Source organism: Borostomias antarcticus, assembly GCF_949987555.1.
Source record: "Borostomias antarcticus genome assembly, chromosome: 30".
Classification (NCBI taxonomy): Eukaryota; Metazoa; Chordata; class Actinopteri; order Stomiiformes; family Stomiidae; genus Borostomias; species Borostomias antarcticus.
This window is the reverse complement of record NC_140263.1, coordinates 3,540,356-3,562,022: the sequence shown is the minus strand read 5'-3', so window position 1 is coordinate 3,562,022 and position 21,667 is coordinate 3,540,356. Positions and strand designations below refer to the sequence as shown.

The 21,667-nt window shown below is 47.6% G+C and overlaps 3 protein-coding genes across 4 annotated transcripts in view; 2 read left to right on the top strand and 1 right to left on the bottom strand.

Annotated features, from left to right (window-relative positions):
- The window catches only part of il11ra (interleukin 11 receptor subunit alpha), a gene marked incomplete at its 5' end in the record, with an annotated part of 8,006 nt that extends 5,373 nt beyond the window's left edge, over nucleotides 1-2,633 (top strand). Inside the window, 2 exons of the mRNA XM_084460143.1 lie at nucleotides 1,394-1,473; nucleotides 2,258-2,633. Coding sequence (XP_084316269.1) covers nucleotides 1,394-1,472 — 79 coding nt within the window. The 3' untranslated portion in view covers nucleotide 1,473; nucleotides 2,258-2,633. The remainder of the gene's footprint in view (nucleotides 1-1,393; nucleotides 1,474-2,257) is intronic.
- A 3,602-nt stretch (nucleotides 2,634-6,235) lies between these two features.
- Nucleotides 6,236-12,585, bottom strand: tmem267 (transmembrane protein 267). 2 transcript variants are annotated; one of them, XR_014631077.1, is made up of 4 exons: nucleotides 12,566-12,585; nucleotides 10,073-10,509; nucleotides 7,285-8,429; nucleotides 6,236-7,205 (listed from the first exon to the last, which is right to left on the bottom strand). XR_014631077.1 is itself a non-coding variant. In XM_084460058.1 (3 exons), the coding sequence occupies exons 2-3, from the start codon at nucleotides 10,457-10,459 to the stop codon at nucleotides 8,094-8,096; spliced, it is 723 nt and encodes a 240-aa protein (XP_084316184.1). In that variant the 5' UTR covers nucleotides 10,460-10,509; nucleotides 12,566-12,585; the 3' UTR covers nucleotides 6,236-8,093. The 2 variants fall into 2 exon arrangements, 1 of the variants encoding a protein (XP_084316184.1); XM_084460058.1 differs by having other exon boundaries at nucleotides 6,236-8,429.
- A 3,982-nt stretch (nucleotides 12,586-16,567) lies between these two features.
- LOC311327115 (cystatin) lies at nucleotides 16,568-21,667 on the top strand (the record flags this gene model as incomplete). The annotated part of the gene is made up of 4 exons (XM_084460142.1): nucleotides 16,568-16,661; nucleotides 18,979-19,130; nucleotides 19,247-19,360; nucleotides 21,575-21,667. The coding sequence occupies 4 exons, from the start codon at nucleotides 16,568-16,570 to the stop codon at nucleotides 21,665-21,667; spliced, it is 453 nt and encodes a 150-aa protein (XP_084316268.1).

Below are 21,667 nucleotides of genomic sequence, written 5' to 3'. Positions count from 1 at the left end.
AACACCCCCAGATCACACCCTGTACCGCACCTTGTAACACCCTGTAACCTGTAACACCTCGTAACACGCCCTGTAACACAACCTGAAACCCATCCTGTAACACCCTGAAAAACCACCCAGAGCACCTTGTAACACCCTGTAACCTGTAACAAACCCAGTAACATACCTTGTAACACCCTGAAACATGTAACAAACCCTGTAACATACCTTGTAACACCCTGAAACATGTAACAAACCCTGTAACATACCTTGTAACACCCTGAAACATGTAACAAATCCTGTAACATACCTTGTAACACCCTGTAACCTGTAACAAATCCTGTAACATACCTTGTTACACCCTGTAACCTGTAACAAATCCTGTAACATACCTTGTAACACCCTGAAACACATGCTGTATCCCAGGGGTAGGAAAGCTACAGTAAGGCACGGGTGCCACCATTGGCGTGCGGCGGCCTAATTATTGGCAGACTGGCGATAAGAACTCGAGAGGATTTACTTATTTTTTTTAAACATGTCCAAGTGTCCTATAAACATGTCAAATCACCTCTTGAACAGCCAGTGGCTGTTGTGTGCAATGCACTACATTACCCAGAATCCCTCATTACGACAGTCACATAACTGTGGAAGCCATGAACTACACTAACACCATTCATTTACCCATAAGGCCACAGCTAAACAGGAAGTAATGCCCATGTCATATGGGTTCTGAGTTCCTCCCCAGAACAAGCAGACAGTGTTGCTTCTCAAGCTTCACAGATCTATAAATCCGGTCAGTCAGACGCCATGTTTGAGCGTTGGTCAGCAACGCCGCAGCTGCAGATACTGCGGTCAGCTTAGACTGAAATTATTTTGGAGCTTGTGCTTCATGTGGGACGCTGACCGGACCACAGGAAGCCCTGGACAGGGCAGAGAACACCCCCCCCCCCCACATAACGCTCATAGGAAAGCAGGACCAGGGAACACGCTAACTGGCCGACACACGGCTTGACCACTCCGATGTGGATGATTTCATGAGGATGAGCAGCATTCTTGTAAAGTAGCCAAGTAGCTATTTCTGTTTGATAGACTTTTGTTTTCAAGATGGTGCTGCACACGCTCTTTTTAAATAAAGCTGATATCTATCTCTTAATTGACCCTTGTTGACGTTTATGGTAATGTTGATATCGCACGGTAATTAACAAGAACATTTAAAACTGGCACCTCATGACAAAAAGTTTGCTGACCTTTGCTGTATCGGTAACAAGCCTTCTAACAAATTCTGTAACATCCTGTGACACCCTGTAACAAACATTAACACTTCCTGTAGCACAACCTGTAGCCTAATAAACATTGTAACACACACTGTAACACACACTGTAACACACTCTGTGTGTCCGGTTCTGTTCTCCAGGGTGAGGCAGAGGAGGCGGGACCATGTGACCAATCAGAAACTGACCTCATTGGTGAAGTTGAAGTCCATGCCGATCTAAGGTCAGTCAATCATACCCTCATCTTCTTCTCCCTCCCCACCCCCCTCTCTCTCTCTCCTTCTCCCTCCCCCCTCTCTCTCTCTCTCCTTCTCCCCCCTCTCTCTCTCTCTCTCCTTCTCCCTCCCCACCCCCCTCTCTCTCTCTCCTTCTTCTCCCTCCCCCCTCTCTCTCTCTCCTTCTTCTCCCTCCCCACCCCCCTCTCTCTCTCCCCCCCCTCTCTCTCTCTCCTTCTTCTCCCTCCCCACCCCCCCTCTCCCCCCCCCCTCTCTCTCTCCTTCTCCCCCCCCCCTCTCTCTCCTTCTCCCCCCCCTCTCTCTCTCTCCTCCCCCCCCCTCTCTCTCTCCTTCTCCCTCCCCATCCTCTCTCTCTCTCTGTCTCTCTCCTTCTCCCTCCCTCCCCCCCTCTCTCTCCTTCTTCTCCCCCCCCCACCGCCCCCCTCTCTCTCTCTCTCCTTCTCCCTCCCCATCCTCTCTCTCTCTCTCTCTCCTTCTCCCTCCCCACCCCCTCTCTCTCTCTCTCCCCCCCCCCCTCTCTCTCTCTCCTTCTCCCTCCCCACCCTCTCTCTCTCTCTCTCTCTCTCTCCTCCCATGTCCTACTGTAGGAGGCAGATGTTCCTCAGATGAAGGTGGTTAGCAGCAGGTCAGACGCCGTGGCGGTGACGGTCTGTCAGACCGTCCTGTCTCTCTCTGCTCTAGACCATCTGGCCGGTCTGCCACCGCTGCCCACGCTCGGGTATGATCTACACATGGTGGTTAAAGAGCCTCTCCTCCCCCTCTCCTCTTCAGAATTGGCGTGATCCCGAGCCTACGGCGTCTAGAAGAGGGACACACCCCCTACCACAGGGCTCGTCAGCCACATCACTCAACCCACAATGCACCTGGAGCCTCCACAGGCCGCTACCCACGATCCATCTGGGCATTCCGGCCGCTCGGTGGACCGGCTACTCTCCGAGGAAGGGCGTCACAAGACTGAGCCTCAACGCTGCATTTGGACTGGGATGTCTCCCAGCCAATCAGAGAGGAGCTAGGAGGCATGGGCCATTCTGTTCTAGAACACTGCCAGCCCCCCCGGACTGCGGAACCGCTCTTCTAGGGCGTCGTTCTGTTCTCTCACGGTTCTCCTCTGTTCCGTTCTGTTGTAATTCTGTTCAATAACTGTGTTTCCGTCGATCATTTTTGTTCGTTGCGACCGTTGGAATGCTGTGAAGACAGCCGAGCCTGCCGATTGGCCCGAGGGCAAGGCAGCATCGAGGGGCATTATTGGTCGAGGAGGACGACTCCTGCTTTTCGGCTGCTTTTTATCCGTCACACGACAAAGGTGGAGGGGACGTGGGTCTGGTGACATCATCAGCAGGCTCCACCCCCGCCCGTCCTCTTAACTCCTCCCCCCCCCAGCTGCCTCTCTCCCTCACCCCCCCCCCCCCATAGCTACCTCCCTCCCTCCCTCCCCCGCCCCCCCCTAGCTGCCTCCCTCCCTCCTCCCCCCACCCCCCCCCCCCATAACTGCCTCCCTCCCTCCTCCTCCCCCCTGATCTAACCGCTGGCAGCCTGGTCGTCGGGGAGATCAAATGCCCAAAGCCATGCCGATCTTATTATGGTCTGTCCCCCCCGCCCCCCCCCACCCGTGTCCAGCTAACATATGCATGATCCCCGGTGAAGCTGTCGTCCTCTTTGTTGTATATTAACCAACCAGAGAGAAACCTACGTCGTGTTTCTCATGCTATTTTTCTAGAGCTCTTTATAGAGAAGACTATCTTATCGATCCGTGTTGTGTGTCGTGTGTGTCCCCCAGTCGTGAAGCTGTGTCGATAGCTAGCTAGCTCCACCTGCACGGCGTGCCTCACCAGATCAACTACCTCCAGTGCTGCGTGTCGTCGTGGTTATACGACGGCCCGTGTGGTTCCGAGCTGTGCTGAGTTACAAAAGGCGACATCTACAGGACCGCCCCTCAAGACTGACTTCGGTTCGAGTCTCTCCTCGTCCCCAGCTGGCGTCCGTAGCGAGTCTCTCTGCCCCGTCCAGATTTTCCTGTGGTCCGGTCAGCGTCCCACATGAAGCACAAGCTCCGAAATAATTTCAGTCTAAGCTGACCGCAGTATCTGCAGCTGCGGCGTTGCTGACCGACGCTCAAACATGGCGTCTGACTGACCGGATTTATAGATCTGTGAAGCTTGAGAAGCAACACTGTTTGCTTGTTCTGGGGAGGAACTCAGAACCCGTATGACACGGGCATTACTTCCTGTTTAGCTGTGGCCTTATGGGTAAATGAATGGTGTTAGTGTAGTTCATGGCTTCCACAGTTATGTGACTGTCATAATGAGGGCTTCTGGGTAATGTAGTGCATTGGGAAGAGTTAGATTCGATTTGTCCTGGTTTCAGAGCCAGACCGTGATGTGATGAGAGAGAGAGAGAGAGAGAGAGAGAGAGAGAGAGAGAGAGAGAAAGAGAGATGAAACCGTTGGACAAACAGACTTTTTAGAGGAGTCACCTCAGGTTTCCATCATGAGAAAGACAGTTAAAGTGAAACAGTCGAGTCTGTCCAAACATTCTCCGGGTGTCCACTGTTCTCCAGCCCTGTGGGCAGCAGACAGCATACTGTCCCTGGCCCCTAACGAGGTCCCTGGCCCTAACGAGGTCTCTGTCCTCTGGGAGCATGGGAAGCAGACCCTGGCCCTAACCAGAGCTGCTGTTATAGAACAGACTCTGCATCACAACCTCCAGTACCACCGTCACCTCACTCCTTAACTCTTTGGCATTTCCTGTTTCTGAGAAACGTTTGAGAGAAGGACTGTGTTGTTGGCTAGCATGTATTGCAAACGAGCTTTCAAATCTTTACAGATATCTTTTTAACGTGGACATGTTACAAAGGTTTTGAAATGTCCGTTCTGTCGTCCGATTTTATTTCTTTCGTCACCAAACTCTAGCAGGAGACGGCTGTATAGTGAGGGTCACCGTGTCACCATAGTGATCTTGCTTTCTTGGCCAGCTGTTTCCTCTGTAGCAGTAAAAAGTGTCTGTGTCATTATGGTTTATATCTCTACACGTCCAAGACAGATGTACATAGTCTATTTTGCTTTACATGTATGACAATATAAGCTGTTTTTCTTACTTTGTATGTTTGTACTTCTGTGGAATAAATACTATTTTATCACACCCTTGTTTTGGTGGACTGGTATGTACTTGTGTGTTTGACTTGACACGGCTGCTAAGCTGTTATTGTTGGTCTTCTGCCCCTAGTCTCACGATGCCAAACTTTGGAGATCTCTGAAGTATGGAGACATCTCCATTGAAGATCTTCACTAGAACAGTGGCTTAAACGAACGCTACCAATCAGAACCATTGCCTACATCTCCAGTAGGGTGAAGGACCCGCCTTAGCGGAAATCATTTCTCAATAATCTCAATCAAGAATTTTCAACACTAACGAGGATATAAACAAAGCAAGGTCAATGACTTATTTCAGTCCTTCCTAATGGGGCGGTCAGTGTTTTTTGATACTCCGTTCCAGTTTGTTATGGAGCGGAGAATCATTATGTCCTCCAAACAAACGAGTGAATAACCAAAACAGCGAAACGTTCACCGCCTCGTTAGGAAGGATCACCCTAAAGACGTTGGATTGGTGCTGCGATGAAGTTTTTTTTTTTTCAGTCTCTCAATTGTTTCCACTCACTTTTAGCAAAGGAAATAAATGATTGACTTCTCTGTGTTTATATCCGTGTTAGTTTTTAAAATGTCACACTGTGGTCCCTTTTCTGGTGCAAGTCTTTGCAATCTGGAAAAAATAACCAACACTCCAGACATCTTAAAATAAAAAAAACTATTCCCATATTTACAATTAGGGGATTAGGAATGTCATGTAAATGAAAATCAACATATTATTGATCAGATATAGACTATTCAATATGATTTTGGCTTCAGCTATGTAGTATAGACCGACAAAAAATATGACCCGGTGAGTCTCATATTGCCCCACTGTGCAGAGCGTTTGAATATCTCTAGAAGCGCAGGACACTGATTGGTGACAGACACATCAAGTCTATCTCTGATTGGTGGATCTAAGCTGAAGCACTAGACATCATACGGTGCATGAAAAAGTAAAAAAAACAAACAAAAAAACGATATATCCATGGAATATTCCATGCGCGCACCCTCAAACCCTCCTGAGATATCACCTTCACCAGGCCAAAAACACCTTTTGTGAGATCAGTGACCTTGAACTTTGACCACCAAAATCGAATCGGTTCATCCTTGAGTCCAACTGGGCATTCTGGCCAAATTTGAAGAAATTCCCTCAAGCTGTTCCTGATATATCACGTCCACCAGGCCAAAAACGCCGTTTGTGACGTCACGGTGACCTTGACCTTTGACCACCAAATTCAAATCAGTTCATCCTCGAGTCCAAGTGGACATTCTGGCCAAATTTGAAGAAATTCCATCAATCCTTTCTTGAGATATAGCCTTAACAAGAGTAGCAAGGATGTACGGACATCCCGGAAACATAATGCCATCCGGCCACGGCATGCCATCCGGCATTAACAATAACAGCTTAGCAGCAGTCTGACCCCTGACCCCCTGTCCTTCTGTCTGACCAGGGAAACATTTCCTGACGTGGTATGTACTGTACTGTGATCCATCTGTGTGTGTGTGCGTGTGTGTGAGTTTCAGTACATAACAAGACTGGTGAGGAGGCATGTGACACACACATACACACACACACATCCAGATGTCCCCCAGTGCTTTGACTCCAACACACCAGAAACACAGGTCCAGGCATAGATTCAGATTTATTCTTGAAAAACGGCACTACTTCCTTCCACAGACTCTTCACTACAGAAGATATAAATATGAAAGTAAACCAGTTAACATGGAAAATACAAAATCAATAAACAATATAAACTGAATGCATGAATTAAAACTGAATGCATAAATTAAAATGTGCAAAACGTTCAAACATATTGCATTAATAAAGACACATTATAAACAGCAGCAGCAGTATATCACGAGACTGAGTGACCCCGTATACAACCTCTCCAGACTGTGTGGCTGTGAGCTCCGGACACAACCTCGCCAGTCTACAGACAGATGGACATGGTTGGGATGAGTGGCTGTGACTCAGCGATGCCCCCTAGTGGTCAGACTGCTGGTGACCCTAACTTCCTCATCTTCATACATGGTGAACATACTACAAACCGAGCCAATAAAATAAAGGTTGTATGTCAAACACATGGAGCTGGGATCATATACATGTAAAACACATCTGGACCTGCATTCACATACAACAGCCAAGACAGTTTTAAGCGGTTCTAGAACAAAATTAGCTTGTTTTGTGATTGCCAATTTTGAACATCGAAAGTTCTACAACTGTTTTTTTTTGGGTTAAATATTTTTTAAGACTCAAGTGTCAGATCTTATGGAAAGACGGATGTTCTAACGCGTGTGGCGTGTGGCTGTTGTACGTGTATGTGTATAGATGATGTTGACGGTTGTGTTGATATGTTGTATGTGTATAGATGATGTTGACGGTTGTTTGTGTAGATATGTTGTATGTGTAGAGATGATGTTGATGATTTTACTGCAGTGTCCTGTTTTAACTCGCTAACCACTCATGAGAAGAAATAACGTGTCTAATGTGAACTACATTAACTACTCTATCACCTAGCAACAGGAGTTTCCACCTATGGGAAGCCTTGGAATGTTCTATCTACATAACATGGAATCATGGAGTACTGGCCCCACTCTAAAACACACACACACACACACACACACACACACACACACACACACACACACACACACACACACACACGCACACACACACACACACACACACACACACTCACACACGTTTCACTCAGAGAAACGTCTCCAACAGTTTCAGTCGACCGCCACCCTACACCACTAGACCACACTACAACCACTTCACTGACCACAGTACTGACCATACTACTGACTGACTGACTGACAGGAGACATCCTCTGAGCATGGAGATGTGTGAGAGAGAGAGAGAGAGATCAGCCATGTATATGTGTAAAACATAGACATGGCTAATAGAGAGAGAGAGAGAGAGAGAGAGAGAGGGAGGAAAGAGAAGGAGAGAGCTGAGTGGAGCAGGAGAATCAGAGAGGGGAGAGAGGAGAGACAGGAGAGTGGGAGAGACAGGGGAGTCTGAGCAAACGATACCGTGCCAATCAGAATCTTTAACAAACACGGACAAAAAATGACTAGTCGGTAAATGCCTCTGACATGTCGACTAGCAAGAAGCTAGTTCACATCCTGGGTTTAGAGAGACAGAGGAGAGTGAGAGTCAGAGAAAGGAGAGTCAGAGAGAGAGAGTGAGAGAGAGAGAAGGTTTAGAGAGAGAGGGAGAGAGAGAGAGAGTGAGAGAGGAGAGAGGGAGAGAAAGGGAGAGAGAGAGAGAAGGTTGAGAGGAGAGAGAGAGTGAGAGAGAAGGTTGAGAGGAGAGAGAGAGAGAGACAGTCTGAGGCTCAGCATGGAGAGGAGTGAGGCATTGTGGGACAATGGAGTGAGGCATTGTGGGACAGTGTAGTGTGGTGGAGCCGGGGGGGGTCAGACGTCGATGGCGACCCCGTGCTTGGTGGAGACGGGGGACGGTGGGGGCGGGGTCAGACGTCGATGGCGACCCCGTGCTTGGTGGAGATCACGTCGCGCGTGCCGGTCAGGTACATGAGGACGGAGCAGAGGTGGGGCAGCGTGGCCGTGGTGCTGACGTACAGCCAGTAGGAGATGGGCGGCGTGTGTCCGAACGGGTAGACCCAGAGGCCGTGGCGCGTGGCGTCCCGGGCGTGGTGCGACGCCATGGAGATCAGCAGCATCCAGGGCAGCGAGCACCACGAGTCCTTCAGACGGCCCAGCCACATGAGCAGGCGCAGGGTAAGGCAGAGCACCGGGATCAGGCTGGAGCAGTGCAGGGGGGGGCGCTGGGGCAGGCTCACCGCCGCCTGGGGTGGGGGGGGGGCAAGATTCAACATTCAAGATCTCTTTAATTAATCAATCAATCAATCAATCAATCAATCAATGCTTTATTTGTATAGCGCATTTCATACCCAGAGGCAACACAATGCGCTTTACAGAGAACAAGGGAGGTGGGCATACGACCCACTCTCTACATATTCCAGAGGGAAGCAAAAAAACAGTAATCACCCGGGGGCCAGATAAGTGAGCTGTAAAAATTCTTCCCTGACCCCTCTCAACAAGGCGATCGAGCAAGATCCAGGAGTATGTTAATCACGTGTAATGTACGTGTACAGTTACAGGGAAATGTTGCCGGCTCCAAGATTATGCTCGATACAGATGAACCCCAACACTCAATTTACAACTTACAAATGACAGGTTACAAATTTACTGTTACAAATGTACTGTTACAAATTCACAAATTACACAATAACGGTGCATTCGTTTGTGGTCGGAGGTGGCAAGTCGCAAGTGGCAAAATACCTACCTCCGACCTGTGTGCATTCGAGCTATATACCATTATATCACAGTTACCTAGTTATATCTATATACCATTATATCACAGTTACCTAGTTTTATCTATATACCATTATATCACAGTTACCTAGTAATATCTATATACCATTATATCACAGTTACCTAGTTATATCTATATACCATTATATCACAGTTACCTAGTTATATCTATATACCATTATATCACAGTCACCTAGTTATATCTATATACCATTATATCACAGTTACCTAGTTATATCTATATACCATTATATCACAGTCACCTAGTTATATCTATATACCATTATATCAGTTACCTAGTTATATATATATACCATTATATCAGTTACCTAGTTATATCTAGTGCATTCGAGCAACTGGGGTCTGAGAAACATATCCGAATTTGCGACGAGGAAGTGCGAGTTCATGCCGTGTTTTATTTAATCATTCCTAGTAGCAAGTCGCAATTTGCACCTCCCAGTTATAAACGAACGCATCATAAGTACCATTTCTATACAGTATAAAGATAGGGGTCATATAAGATACGGGTCTGGATGGTACCGGACTGTCTTTCAACAATGTCCCCCTGGGGATCAATATAGTCTCTCTCTGGAGGGAGATATGAGAGGAGAGGGAACGAGAGGACAGGAGAGGGAGAGAGGCAGAGAGAGAAGCAGGAGAGAGAGAGGTCAAGAGGAGAGAGAGAGAGGACAGGAGAGGCAGAGAGAGAAGCAGGAAAGAGAGAGAGGTCAATAGGAGAGAGAGAGAGAGAGGACAGGAGAGAGGGAGAGAGAGAAGCAGGAGAGAGGTCAACAGGAGAGAGAGGCCGAGAGGAGAAAGAGGTAGAGAGAGAGAGAGAGGACAGGAGAGGGAGAGAGGCAGAGAGAGAAGCAGGAGAGAGAGAGAGGTCAATAGGAGAGAGAGGTAGAGAGAGAGAGAGGACAGGAGAGGGAGAGAGGCAGAGAGAGAAGCAGGAGAGAGAGAGAGGTCAATAGGAGAGAGAGGTAGAGAGAGAGAGAGGACAGGAGAGGGAGAGAGGCAGAGAGAGAAGCAGGAGAGAGGTCAATAGAAGAGAGAGGCCGAGAGGAAAAAGAGGTAGAGAGAGAGAGAGGACAGGAGAGAGAGACGTCCTCACCTTGAGCGACAGCGAGCCCGCCATGTAGAAGTGGTCCAGGTCGATGGCGGAGGCCAGCAGTCCGGCCAGCAGCACCTCGTAGAGGTCACTCCTCTTCCGCAGGCCGATGACGATGGCCCAGGACCACAGACCCACCAGGCCGTGTACGGCGTTGTCCCCAAGCGCGCGCAGCCACAGGTGCTGCTGAGCGCCGGCGAGCGCATGGTCCGCCGCCACGCAGAACAGACCCAGCCCGGCGGACGCCAGCAGGGAGGCGGAGCTAAACGTCTGGAGGAGGGCCCGGGCCTTTTCTGTCTCCATGGCCAGGCTCAGCGGCGCCGACGCACCCCCTCCCATCGCCCCCGCCGCCGGGGGGGAGGAGTCTAGCTTGGAGTAGAACCCTCGCATGGGGGAGCTCTTCTCCCACAGGCCGTCAGCAGGAGGAGGGGGCGGGGCTTCTGGGGGGGGGGGCAGGAGACAGGAGGACACGGGGTGAACGATGCTCTGCAGCTCTCACACACACACACACACACACACACACACACACACACACACCTGAGAGGCCTTACCCTGCCATGGCTTGGTGATTGATTACATTGATTACATTGATTACATTGATTACATTGATTACATTGACTACCTAGCTAGCTAGCATTACCCCACACTGGACCAGCACACTGGTGTGGAGCATGGCAGCTGGACGTAGGTCTCTCTCTCACCCTCTCACCCTCCCCATCCTCTCTCTCTCTCTCACCCTCCCCATCCTCTCTCTCTCTCTCTCTCCCTCTCATCCTCCCCATCCTCTCTCTCTCTCCCTCTCACCCTCCCCATCCTCTCTCTCTCTCCCTCTCACCCTCCCCATCCTCTCTCTCTCACCCTCTCACCCTCCCCATCCTCTCTCTCTCTCCCTCTCACCCTCCCCATCCTCTCTCTCTCTCCCTCTCATCCTCCCCATCCTCTCTCTCTCTCCCTCACCCTCCCCATCCTCTCTCTCTCTCTCTCTCTCTCTCTCTCTCCCTCTCACCCTCACCATCCTCTCTCTCCCTCTCACCCTCCCCATCCTCTCTCTCTCTCCCTCTCACCCTCCCCATCCTCTCTCTCTCTCTCTCTCCCTCTCACCCTCCCCATCCTCTCTCTCCCTCTCATCCTCCCCATCCTCTCTCTCTCACCCTCTCATCCTCCCCATCCTCTCTCTCTCCCTCTCACCCTCCCCATCCTCTCTCTCTCTCTCTCCCTCTCACCCTCACCATCCTCTCTCTCTCTCTCTCTCTCTCTCTCTCCCTCTCACCCTCCCCATCCTCTCTCTCTCTCCCTCTCATCCTCCCCATCCTCTCTCTCCCTCTCATCCTCCCCATCCTCTCTCTATCTCTCTCACCCTCTCACCCTCCCCATCCTCTCTCTCTCTCTCTCTCTCTCCCTCTCACCCTCCCCATCCTCTCTCTCTCTCCCTCTCACCCTCACCATCCTCTCTCTCTCTCTCTCTCTCTCTCTCTCCCTCACCATCCTCTCTCTCCCTCTCACCCTCCCCATCCTCTCTCTCTCTCTCTCTCTCTCCCTCTCACCCTCCCCATCCTCTCTCTCTCTCTCTCTCTCCCTCTCACCCTCACCATCCTCTCTCTCTCTCTCTCTCTCTCCCTCTCACCCTCCCCATCCTCTCTCTCTCTCCCTCTCATCCTCCCCATCCTCTCTCTCTCTCTCACCCTCCCCATCCTCTCTCTCTCTCTCCTGTATACAGTAGTGGGATGTAAGCCATCCTAATAACCAACTAGTCTGAACTCTTTGTGTGCCACCTGGGGAGAGAGCATATAGGGAACCTCTCTTTTGCAGCAGTCACTGCCATAGACCTACAACTACAGTAGTAGCTAGTGTGGAGGTAGCATTAGCATTAGCATTAGCTTGGTAACGTTACCAGACTAGAAAGATGACAGAATAGCTAGCTAGCTAATAGCAGCTAGCTAACATAACATATCAGATGTAATTAACGGGAGCTGAACATTTGACTGTATGTACTTGGTTCATTTGATAGGATCTCGATATCTATCTATCATAATGTTCGTCGTTGGTAGCTGCTTTGTGTAGGCGAGTGAGCTAGCTAGCTATCAATGTCAAATGCTAGTCATGTAGCTAGCATTAGCTTAGCATTAGCTAGCATTAGCATGTAGCTAGCATTAGCTAGTCATGTAGCTAGCATTAGCTAGCATTAGCTAGCATTAGCATGTAGCTAGCATTAGCTAGCATTAGCTAGCATTAGCTAGCATTAGCATTAGCTAGCATTAGCTAGCATTAGCTAGCATTAGCTAGCATAGCTAGGCTGCGTGCTAACGTCACGTTAGTGTAGCTAGCACTAGGCTAGCCACGTTAGCTCAGCTCTGATAGCAATGTTTAGGCTGTTTCTAGCGTTTCTATTCAACGGTGAACAAGGAAAGGTGTAGTTGAGTTTAATCTCCACAATTGGAGATTATATTATTAATGCATTTTGTCGTACATGGAGGTAAATGAGCATCTGTTACTCACCCCATAGTGTGTTGTTGAAGGCTGTCGGCTGTCAGCTGTCAGACGTCAACAGCAGTAACCCCGCCCCTGGGGCTGAGGGACTCATTCTATTGGTTGAAGAAGCTGTCAGTCTAACTACACTTCAGGGAATATTATCAACAGCAGTAACCCCGCCCCCTGGGGCTGAAGGCCTCATTCCATTGGTTAAAGAAGCTGTCAGTCTAGCTACACTTCAGGGAATATTCTGCATCTCATTAAAATCATCCACGTTTTTTATTGAATCAAAGTGAGGAATGTGTGCAATATTTCCATTATAATAATATTGCTCTATATGCGAATATCTGTACATGTACAGGCGTGTCTACTGTAAGAAGACCAGGGTTATTTTTAAATGTAGGCTATATCTAACTCTATTTTTTTTAAATGTATTTATTCGAATAAATTATGTATGTTTTTTATGTTTTATGTATATTAAATTATGTATTAAGTAAGATATTTGTATTGCTAAGAGAATAACTCTCATGTTTGGATTGAGTTTGGATGTTTATATGCTGCCACCTAGTGGAGCCGAGGCGGTATGATCTATGGAGACGGTTTATTTTAAAGAATGTAAATATTGTGATGTTAGTAACAGAAGGAGTTAGCCGTTCTCCTCAGCTGGGGTTTATTGCGCGCACATACAGCATGACACTCTGCTCTCAGGGATGATGCAAGAGGGACAGGGAAGAGACACAACAGACGGAGAGAAACAACCGGAAAGACCCTTTATGCCCCAAACAGAGCCTCCCCCTGGCGGTAGCCTGCCACCAGTAAGGACTCCAATTCCCATGATGCATTTGATGAGCAAGAATAGTTTTGACCTTTCCGTATAGATAGATAGGCTGTAATGATCGCCCTGGGGGGAAATGTGGCATTTCAGCACAGGAAACAATTACAACAAGGTTGGAAACTATAGATACAAAGTCGTAAGCATAAAAACGGGGAAGAATCAGGATTATCTTCATCCAAATGTACAGCATGTGTACAGAGTAGAATAGAATAAAAATGTGTACATATATACATCTAGTCTGTATAAATAGATATGTCTAGGAGTACACATATATACTGTACATATATCCAGGTGGTATAGAGTAACCATCATGATCCCTGTACACACACACACACAAACTCGCCCAGTTACGCCTACACACACACACACACACACACACACACACACACACACACACACACACACACACACACACACACACACACACAGAAAACACAAACCCACGCACTCGCCCAGCCACATATATCCAGGTGGTATAGGGTAACCATCATGATCCCTGTGTGTAAACATAGACGTGTATCAGATCAATCTGCTGCTGCCTGCTCCTCCAGCTCAGCTCAGCGGGGGGGGGGGGGGGGGGAGTCATGGAGGAGGGGAGGGACAGGCCATCGCAAATCTGCCCACCAGGGTGTGGCTGTCATGTCAGTCTGCAGGGTCAGCTCAAGGGTCAGCTCAAGCCCCGCCCCCCCAGTCCAGGTCTGGAAAGCTGCACCCCGCCCTTAAATTCGCACTGAAACGGACGTTTGAGATCATCTAACTTCCTAGTTTGACGTATTTCCGACGCAAACAAGCTATGAGGGTGGGACATGCGTTTAGAGGAATTTGATTGGAACATTGACAAGTGGGCGGGTTTTAAGAACTTTAGACAGATTCGATAGAAGGATAGCGTTGATTGACAGGTGGATGTCGTGAGATTATTGGCCTAAAATCGAAGGTACCTGTTGTCGTCATTGCAAGTGACCTACCGTTTTCCAGGAAGTAAGAAATTCTATACTTTGATATAAGATTACAACAAAAGTAGAATTTTGTAATTTTTTTGGCATACATCGTTGAATAGGTGAACACTATGACCAATTATGTGAACCAAAATGGGACAGAATGCTTTTTTCATTTCAGTGCGACTTTAAGATGCTCAGACTGCTCTGTGAAGGCGTCAAACAAGTCTGTAGGCCTCCTACAGCAGTAGAACATTCTGGTACACACAGTCACGTTTGCACTACAGCAGTAGAACATTCTGGTACACATGGTTAGAGACCGGTTTGTATGACAGCAGTAGAATACTCTAGAACACACATAGAGACATGTTTGTACTACAGCAGTAACATTCTGACACACACGGTCAGTGACAGGTTTGTACAACAGCTGTAGCCGCTGCTCGTTCTTCCTATGGCTTCGTCCCAGTCGTAACGACTTGTCGCCATAACAACCCGCCCTGGTCACCATAACAACCTGGCCTGATCACCATAGCAACCTGAACCGGTCACCATAACAACCCGCCCTGGTCCCCGCCCTCCAACCACACATAGCCATGACTTCACCACACACATGGTCTAATGGTAAACATCATAGAAATGCATCAACACGTGTTGTAAATCTGAGACGACGGATTGTGTTAGTAAACTAGGTCTTGTGTCGGTACGGGGAAACATTAATCACAGCTCTGGTGAAGTGTGCGGTCTGTCTGATTGATCGTGTGGATTTCAGGCTTCTCTTCTGAACACTGAACCATTCACTGCCTGAGGCCGCATCTAGATCACACGCACGCACACACACATCACTACCACATCCATAAGTCTAATATCACACGCACACACACACAAACACACTCTCTCTCTCTCGGTGAGTCATTCTGCTGGGAACTCCATACATTCTCCGTTACTGCTGTCCCAACATGCATCACTACCACATCCACATTCAGCCAAAGATGCTGAGTCCAGCACGTGGTAACGGTCAGGTGATGAGACCAGCCAGGGACCCAGGCTACAGACAATACTAAAATACCACAACGCAGAGGCCCTGTTCTAACCTGACCCTACACAAACTTGTCGTTTTCAAAAATTATTTTAATTTTAATTTCTGCTGGGTTAGTCCAATATTTCTCTTTCAGTCGAAAAACATAATAATAACAATGTTAAAAACTTGTCGTTTTTAAAATTATTTTAATTTTAATTTCTGCTGGGTTAGACCAAAATTTCTCTTTCAGTAGAAAAACATAATAATAACAATGTTTCCTCCAGAAAGAATTTATCAAACCAAGATCAGGGAGGTTAGAAGCCAAAACAACGCTGTGATGTACTTTTTCCAAATCTCTCAATCCTTCTCCCACTCTCAATGTCTTTCCATATTCATAACTTGAAATGTGTTTTTTTGTCAGGCTTCTGCATTTAGTATTCTATTTAGGCAGTGCACTATACAGTCAGTACTCTGTAAAGGTAGTACACTATACAGATAGTACACTCTAGTACAGATAGCACACATTACAGTCAACTCTGCAGCCTGACTCAGTCTGTCAGTGGATGACTTTGACTCACAGGACAGGTCAGCAGAGAAAGGACCAGTACACACACACACACACACACACACACACACACAGAGACACACACACACTCACCCAGTCACGCCCACACACACACACACACACACACACACACACACACACACAAACTCGCCCAGTTACACCTACGTACACACACACACACACACACACACACACACACAAACTCACCCAGTTACGCCTACACACACACACACACACACACACACACAGAAAATACACACCCACGCACTCGCCCAGTTACGCCTACACACACACACACACACACAACACACACCCACGCACTCGCCCCGTCACGCCCCCACACACACAAAGCCGGTGAGCTGTGTGTAAGCCCTAAGCCCTGGGTGCTCATTGCCAGGAAGGGTGTGGACCCAACGGGCTGGTTCAACATTCCACCGCTTAAATACAGGACACTCTCTCTCCCTCTCTGACACCGCTCTCCCAACGACCGTGGCAGCCTCTCTCTCTCCTCCCCTCTCTCTCTCTAAGTCGGTCTCTCTCTCTCTCTCGGTCTCTCTCTCTCACTACGTCTCACTTCTCCGCGTCTCTCTGTGCGAAGCTCGGGAGGATCAGGTGCGGTTGTGGTGTGGTCCTGGTTTGGCGTTTCTCGGTACTGACCCAGGTCGCTGGTATCACCATGGCTCCGCTGCTCTTTTTGCTGGTCTCTCTCATCGCCGCTGCCCGCTTGGCGCTGGCGGACCAGCCTGTGGAGGAAGAGCTCATCACTGCCCGTAAGTACTGAGCATACCCTGACCCTAACCTTGACCCTGACCCTAACCCTGATCTTGACCCTGACTAGTCTGTAGAAGAGCCCATTTCTGCCCGTATGTACAATACTGAAGCAGCATGGGCTCATATAATATTATATAATATAAATATATTATAATATATAGCAAATATAATACATGAAGTAAGGGATACCGTATGGCCGGCCCCCCAGCATTCAGAACCTGAGGTGAAGCTTATCTGTATATATCCCGTTTATTACACGGCTGCTTACCAACAACGTTAATACTAATAGGCCTATTATTATTAGTATTATTATTATTATTTCACTAGCGAAATGTTTCCGCGTGCTTGGGCTATGGGCGTCTTCAGAGATTGGCTTGATCAGAATGGCTTCATATACAATAGACAAAACCATTATTAACTGTTTATAATGTTCTGCAACTTTCAGACAACTTTCAACTGTCGCCCATAGACATATAATGTGTTGCCCTAGCAGTGGTCAATATTGCTCAGTCGCCCTTGTTGTCGGTCGATTATCGAGAAATAATCACCCGGCAGAATGTGTGATGGACCAATCAGAATCTAGTACGTGAGAGAGCTGTGTAATAATATTATTAAAACACTGTAGGCGTCTTTACAGAGATCCTGTGGAAGCCATCTTTGTCAGTACTGTATGTATTCATATAAGTCATCAGTATTCAGTCCATCAGTACAGTAGACAGAAGTCATCAGGACTCAATAGTTTCTTACAGTCTTGTTTTTATTCTTGGATCTTATGACTTTGTTTTGTGATTTTATGTTGTTTTGTTGAATCATTACATTACATTACAGTCATTTAGCAGACGCTTTTATCCAAAGCGACTAACAATAATTGCATTTAACGTAGGAAGAGCCAATGTACTACTACTTGCCAGAACTCCCAAGTGCATCTTCTCTCTAAAATCATGTTCCTATTTCCTGTATGTGTTTTTTATCGTAACCAGGGCGGCATTGAAAAAGATAGCTTGCTCTTAATCGTCTTGTTTCCTGAATAAATAAAGATCTCGATTGAATTCAAAGTAGTCATCAGTAGACAGTAGTACGTAACTGACTGTCTCATAGGTACAGTAGTGGACGCCGTGACTGTCTGAGGTCAGTAGTCAAACAGATCTACTGTGGATGGCTGCAGCTGGGAGGTCACTGAAACTGCTCTGAAAACAGTTCAGCGTCTGTGTTGAGATCTGTGTGTTTATGAACACATCGTTGTTTTGTTGTTGTTGTTTTGTATTTACAAACTGCAGCAGTGTCATCCTCAGGGAACACTGTCACTGTCACGTGTTTTATGCTACTTTTCTTTATTTATTTAACCTTTATTTAACCAGATAAAAAGCATTGAGATAAAATCTCTTTTTCAATACTGACCTGGCCAAGAAGGCAGCAATTCACATTGAAAGACACAAGTACATATAAAATACAGAGAACAACACAACTAAATATACAAAAGGCATAGCGCACGTGGGAACAATAAAGTTATATTACTACATGAGCAGATGGTGGTAAAGAATTCTGATAATTTCAGTTTAAAGCTGGCTAAAGGAATAAGTGCCATCGGTTTGAGGCTTGACTGAAGCTTTGACTTCAAAGACTTTGACTGTAGCTTCCAGTCTTGTTGTGGGCAGAAAATATGAGGAGGTTGAAGGTTCTTTGGAGGTTCTTTGAAGAGTAATTGAGAGGTATTGATGTCAACAACACCAGGCAGTCTAAGAGAAGCCTTCATTACATAGACAGCCCATGGCAGCACGAGCTGCATTGACCGCCGATGGTAGCCTGCGTTACAAAACATTGACCTCCTATAGCCTGCGTGACAAAACATTGACCTCCTATAGCCTGCGTTACAAAACATTGACCTCCCATAGCCTGCGTTACAAAACATTGACCTCCTATAGCCTGCGTTACAAAACATTGACCTCCTATAGCCTGCGTTACAATACATTGACCTCCTATAGCCTGCGTTACAATACATTGACCTCCTATAGCCAGTGTTATAGGGATAGCCTATATGGTGGTGTGAGTAGTCTGTCTCGTCATCATCGTCGTCTTTCCATGAGGTCTGAAATGTTGAATCTTCAAAACAGTCGTTTGAGAGCTTTTGTCATGTTGTCCTTGGCTGCTGCTGCCTCCCCTCGCTAGAAAGTTCTGCAGGGTTCTCAAAGTTCTGACTCATATGGTCCATATGGGTGGTTCTGGAGCTGGAGCTGGAGTTGGGTGTGTCTCTAACCCTAGTGTGTGCGTGTGTGTGTGTGCGTGTGTGCGTGTGTGTGTGTGTGTGTGTGTGTGTAGACAACGTGCCATTGCTGGGCGGTTGGTTCCAGAGGAGTGCGGAGAGCGAGGAGGTGCAGGCGGCCGTGAGGAGCGCCGTCGACGACTTCAACAGGAAGTCCAAAGCCAGGAAGTACTTCAAACTGATCAACGTCACGTCCGCTGAGACACAGGTCAGGTTCTGCTCACAAACCGCATGTGTGTGTGTGTGTGTGTGTGTGTGTGTGTGCGTGTGTGTGTGTGTGTGTGTGTGCGTCCCTGACCGTATAGTCTCCTCTGGTCTGAGCAGGTGACCAATCGGATCAACTACCGGATCGAAGCCACGCTGGGGAAGACCAAGTGTCTGAAGACGGAGAAGCCGGCGGCCGACGTCGACCTGGAGACCTGCGCCCTGGGCAAGAAGGTCAGTACTGTAGGTCATCTGAATATTGGCCGATTTTGGCTGACATGTTTAAAGTCGCACTGAAACGGACGTTTGAGATCATCTAACTTCCGTAGTTTGACGTATTTCCGACGCAAACAAGCTATGAGGGCGGGACATATGTTTAGAGGAATTTGATTGGAACATTGCCAAGTGGACGGGTTTTAAGAACTTTAGACAGATTTGATAGAAGGATAGCGTTGATTGACGGGTGGATGTCGTGAGATTATTGGCCTAAAATCTAAGGTACCTGTTGTCGTCATTGCACGTGACCTACCGTTTTCCAGGAAGTAAGAAATTATATACTTTGATATAAGATTACAACAAAAGTAGAATTTTGTATTTTTTTTGGCATACGACATTGAATAGGTGAACACTATGACCAATTATGGGAACCAAAATGGGACAGAATGATTTTTTCATTTCAGTGCGACTTTAAGTGTTTGTATGTATGGTGTACAGTATGTAGATGTTTGTACTTGTATATGTGGACCCCAGGAGGGATAGTTGCTACACTGGTAGCAACTAGGGTATCCAAAAAAACAAATATAAATGTTGAATGGACATAGCACTCATGTAGCAGACACGCCTTAGCCAACACACTGTGGTGTGTGTGGTGTGTGTGTGTGTGTGTGTGTGTGTGTGTGTGTGCGCGCGCACAGCAGGCCACACCCCATCTCTGATGATGACCAGCCCAAAACTCTTATATAAGCAGGCTGGCACTGTGTGTGTGTGTGTGTGTGTGTGTGCGTGTGTGTGTGTGTGTGTGTGTGTGTGTGTGTGTGTGTGCGTGTGTGTGTGTGTGTATGTGTGTGCGTGTGACACTGTGTGTGTATGTGCGCGTGTGCATGCGTGTGTGTGTGCGTGTGCGTGTGTGTGTGCGTGTGTGTGTGTGTGTGTTCTCCAGAGCTGGCCTGCCGCCTGTGGTTTCCACAGTGGAAACTCGAACATCTCTTCCCTGCAGCTGCAGAAAGGCTCAGGGTTGCTTAGAGCACTACTATACTTATTAGCTTAGTCACAACCTTCAGTTTCATCAGTGCTACAGAGTCAAGGGCTGCACCCAGGGGCGGCTGTAGCTCAGTTGGTAGAGCGGGTCGTTCAGCGATCGAAGGGTCGGCGGTTCGAATCCCAGCTCCGACTGTCCACATGTCGAAGTGTCCTTGAGCAAGACACCTAACCCCAAATCGCTCCCAATGAGCAGGTTAGCGCCTTGCATGGCAGCTACCGCCATTGGTGTGTGAATGTGTGTGTGAATGGGTGAATGAGAGGCCATTGTAAAGCGCTTTGAGTGCCGCTAAGGTGGAAAAGCGCTGTATAAGTGCAGTCCATTTACCCAGTTTATCATTAAAGATGATCACTAAATCATTTACATGTGAAGGTCCCACTTCCGAGACCAGTGCACTATTTACATTCATCATTATGAATGATCACCTGCTGCACAGTTAAGATAGTGCTTCTTAACAAAGTGTTGATTGAAATTTCAGCTTTGGGTAGCAACACTGTAACGAAAATACAGAAACGGTCAGAGAGGTTAAGGTCACTAATAGAAGATACAGCTGTTATAAGACACGTTGTGATCACGAGGTCAAGGGTGTGGCCTCGATTGTGAGTGGGTCCAGTAACATGTTGACTAAAGTCCATGGAATTCAGCAGGTTAATGAAGTCCCTGGCCTTTGAGTCACCTTCATTGTCTACATGCAGATTAAAATCGCCAGTGATAATAATGTGATCATAGTTTATGTGGATCATAGATGGGAGTTCTGAATAATGCGCTAGACTGGTAGGGCATTTCGTGGGTGGTCTATAGACAGTTACTGCTAGAAATGGGCACTTTAAAACTACAGCATGATATTCAGTCTTCTATCTATCTATCTATCTATCTATCTATCTATCTATCTATCTATCTATCTATCTATCTATCTGTCTGTCTGTCTGTCTGTCTATCGGTCTGTCTGTCTGTCTGTCTGTCTGTATCTATCTATCTATCTATCTATCTATCTGTCTGTCTGTCTGTCTGTCTGTCTGTCTGTCTGTCTGTCTGTCTGTCTGTCTGCCTGTCTGTCTGTCTGTCTGTCTGTCTGCCTGTCTGTCTGTCTGCCTGTCTGTCTGTCTGTCTCTCTGTCTGTCTATCTGTCTGTCTGTCTGTCTGTCTGTCTCTCTGTCTGTCTCTCTGTCTAATCCTTGTGTGTGTTCCAGCGTCTGACCTGTAAGTTCGAGCTGCGCTTCGACCCGCGCACCAACACACACGAGCAGGTCAACTCCTCCTGCCACAAGCAGGCTGCCGCCTGA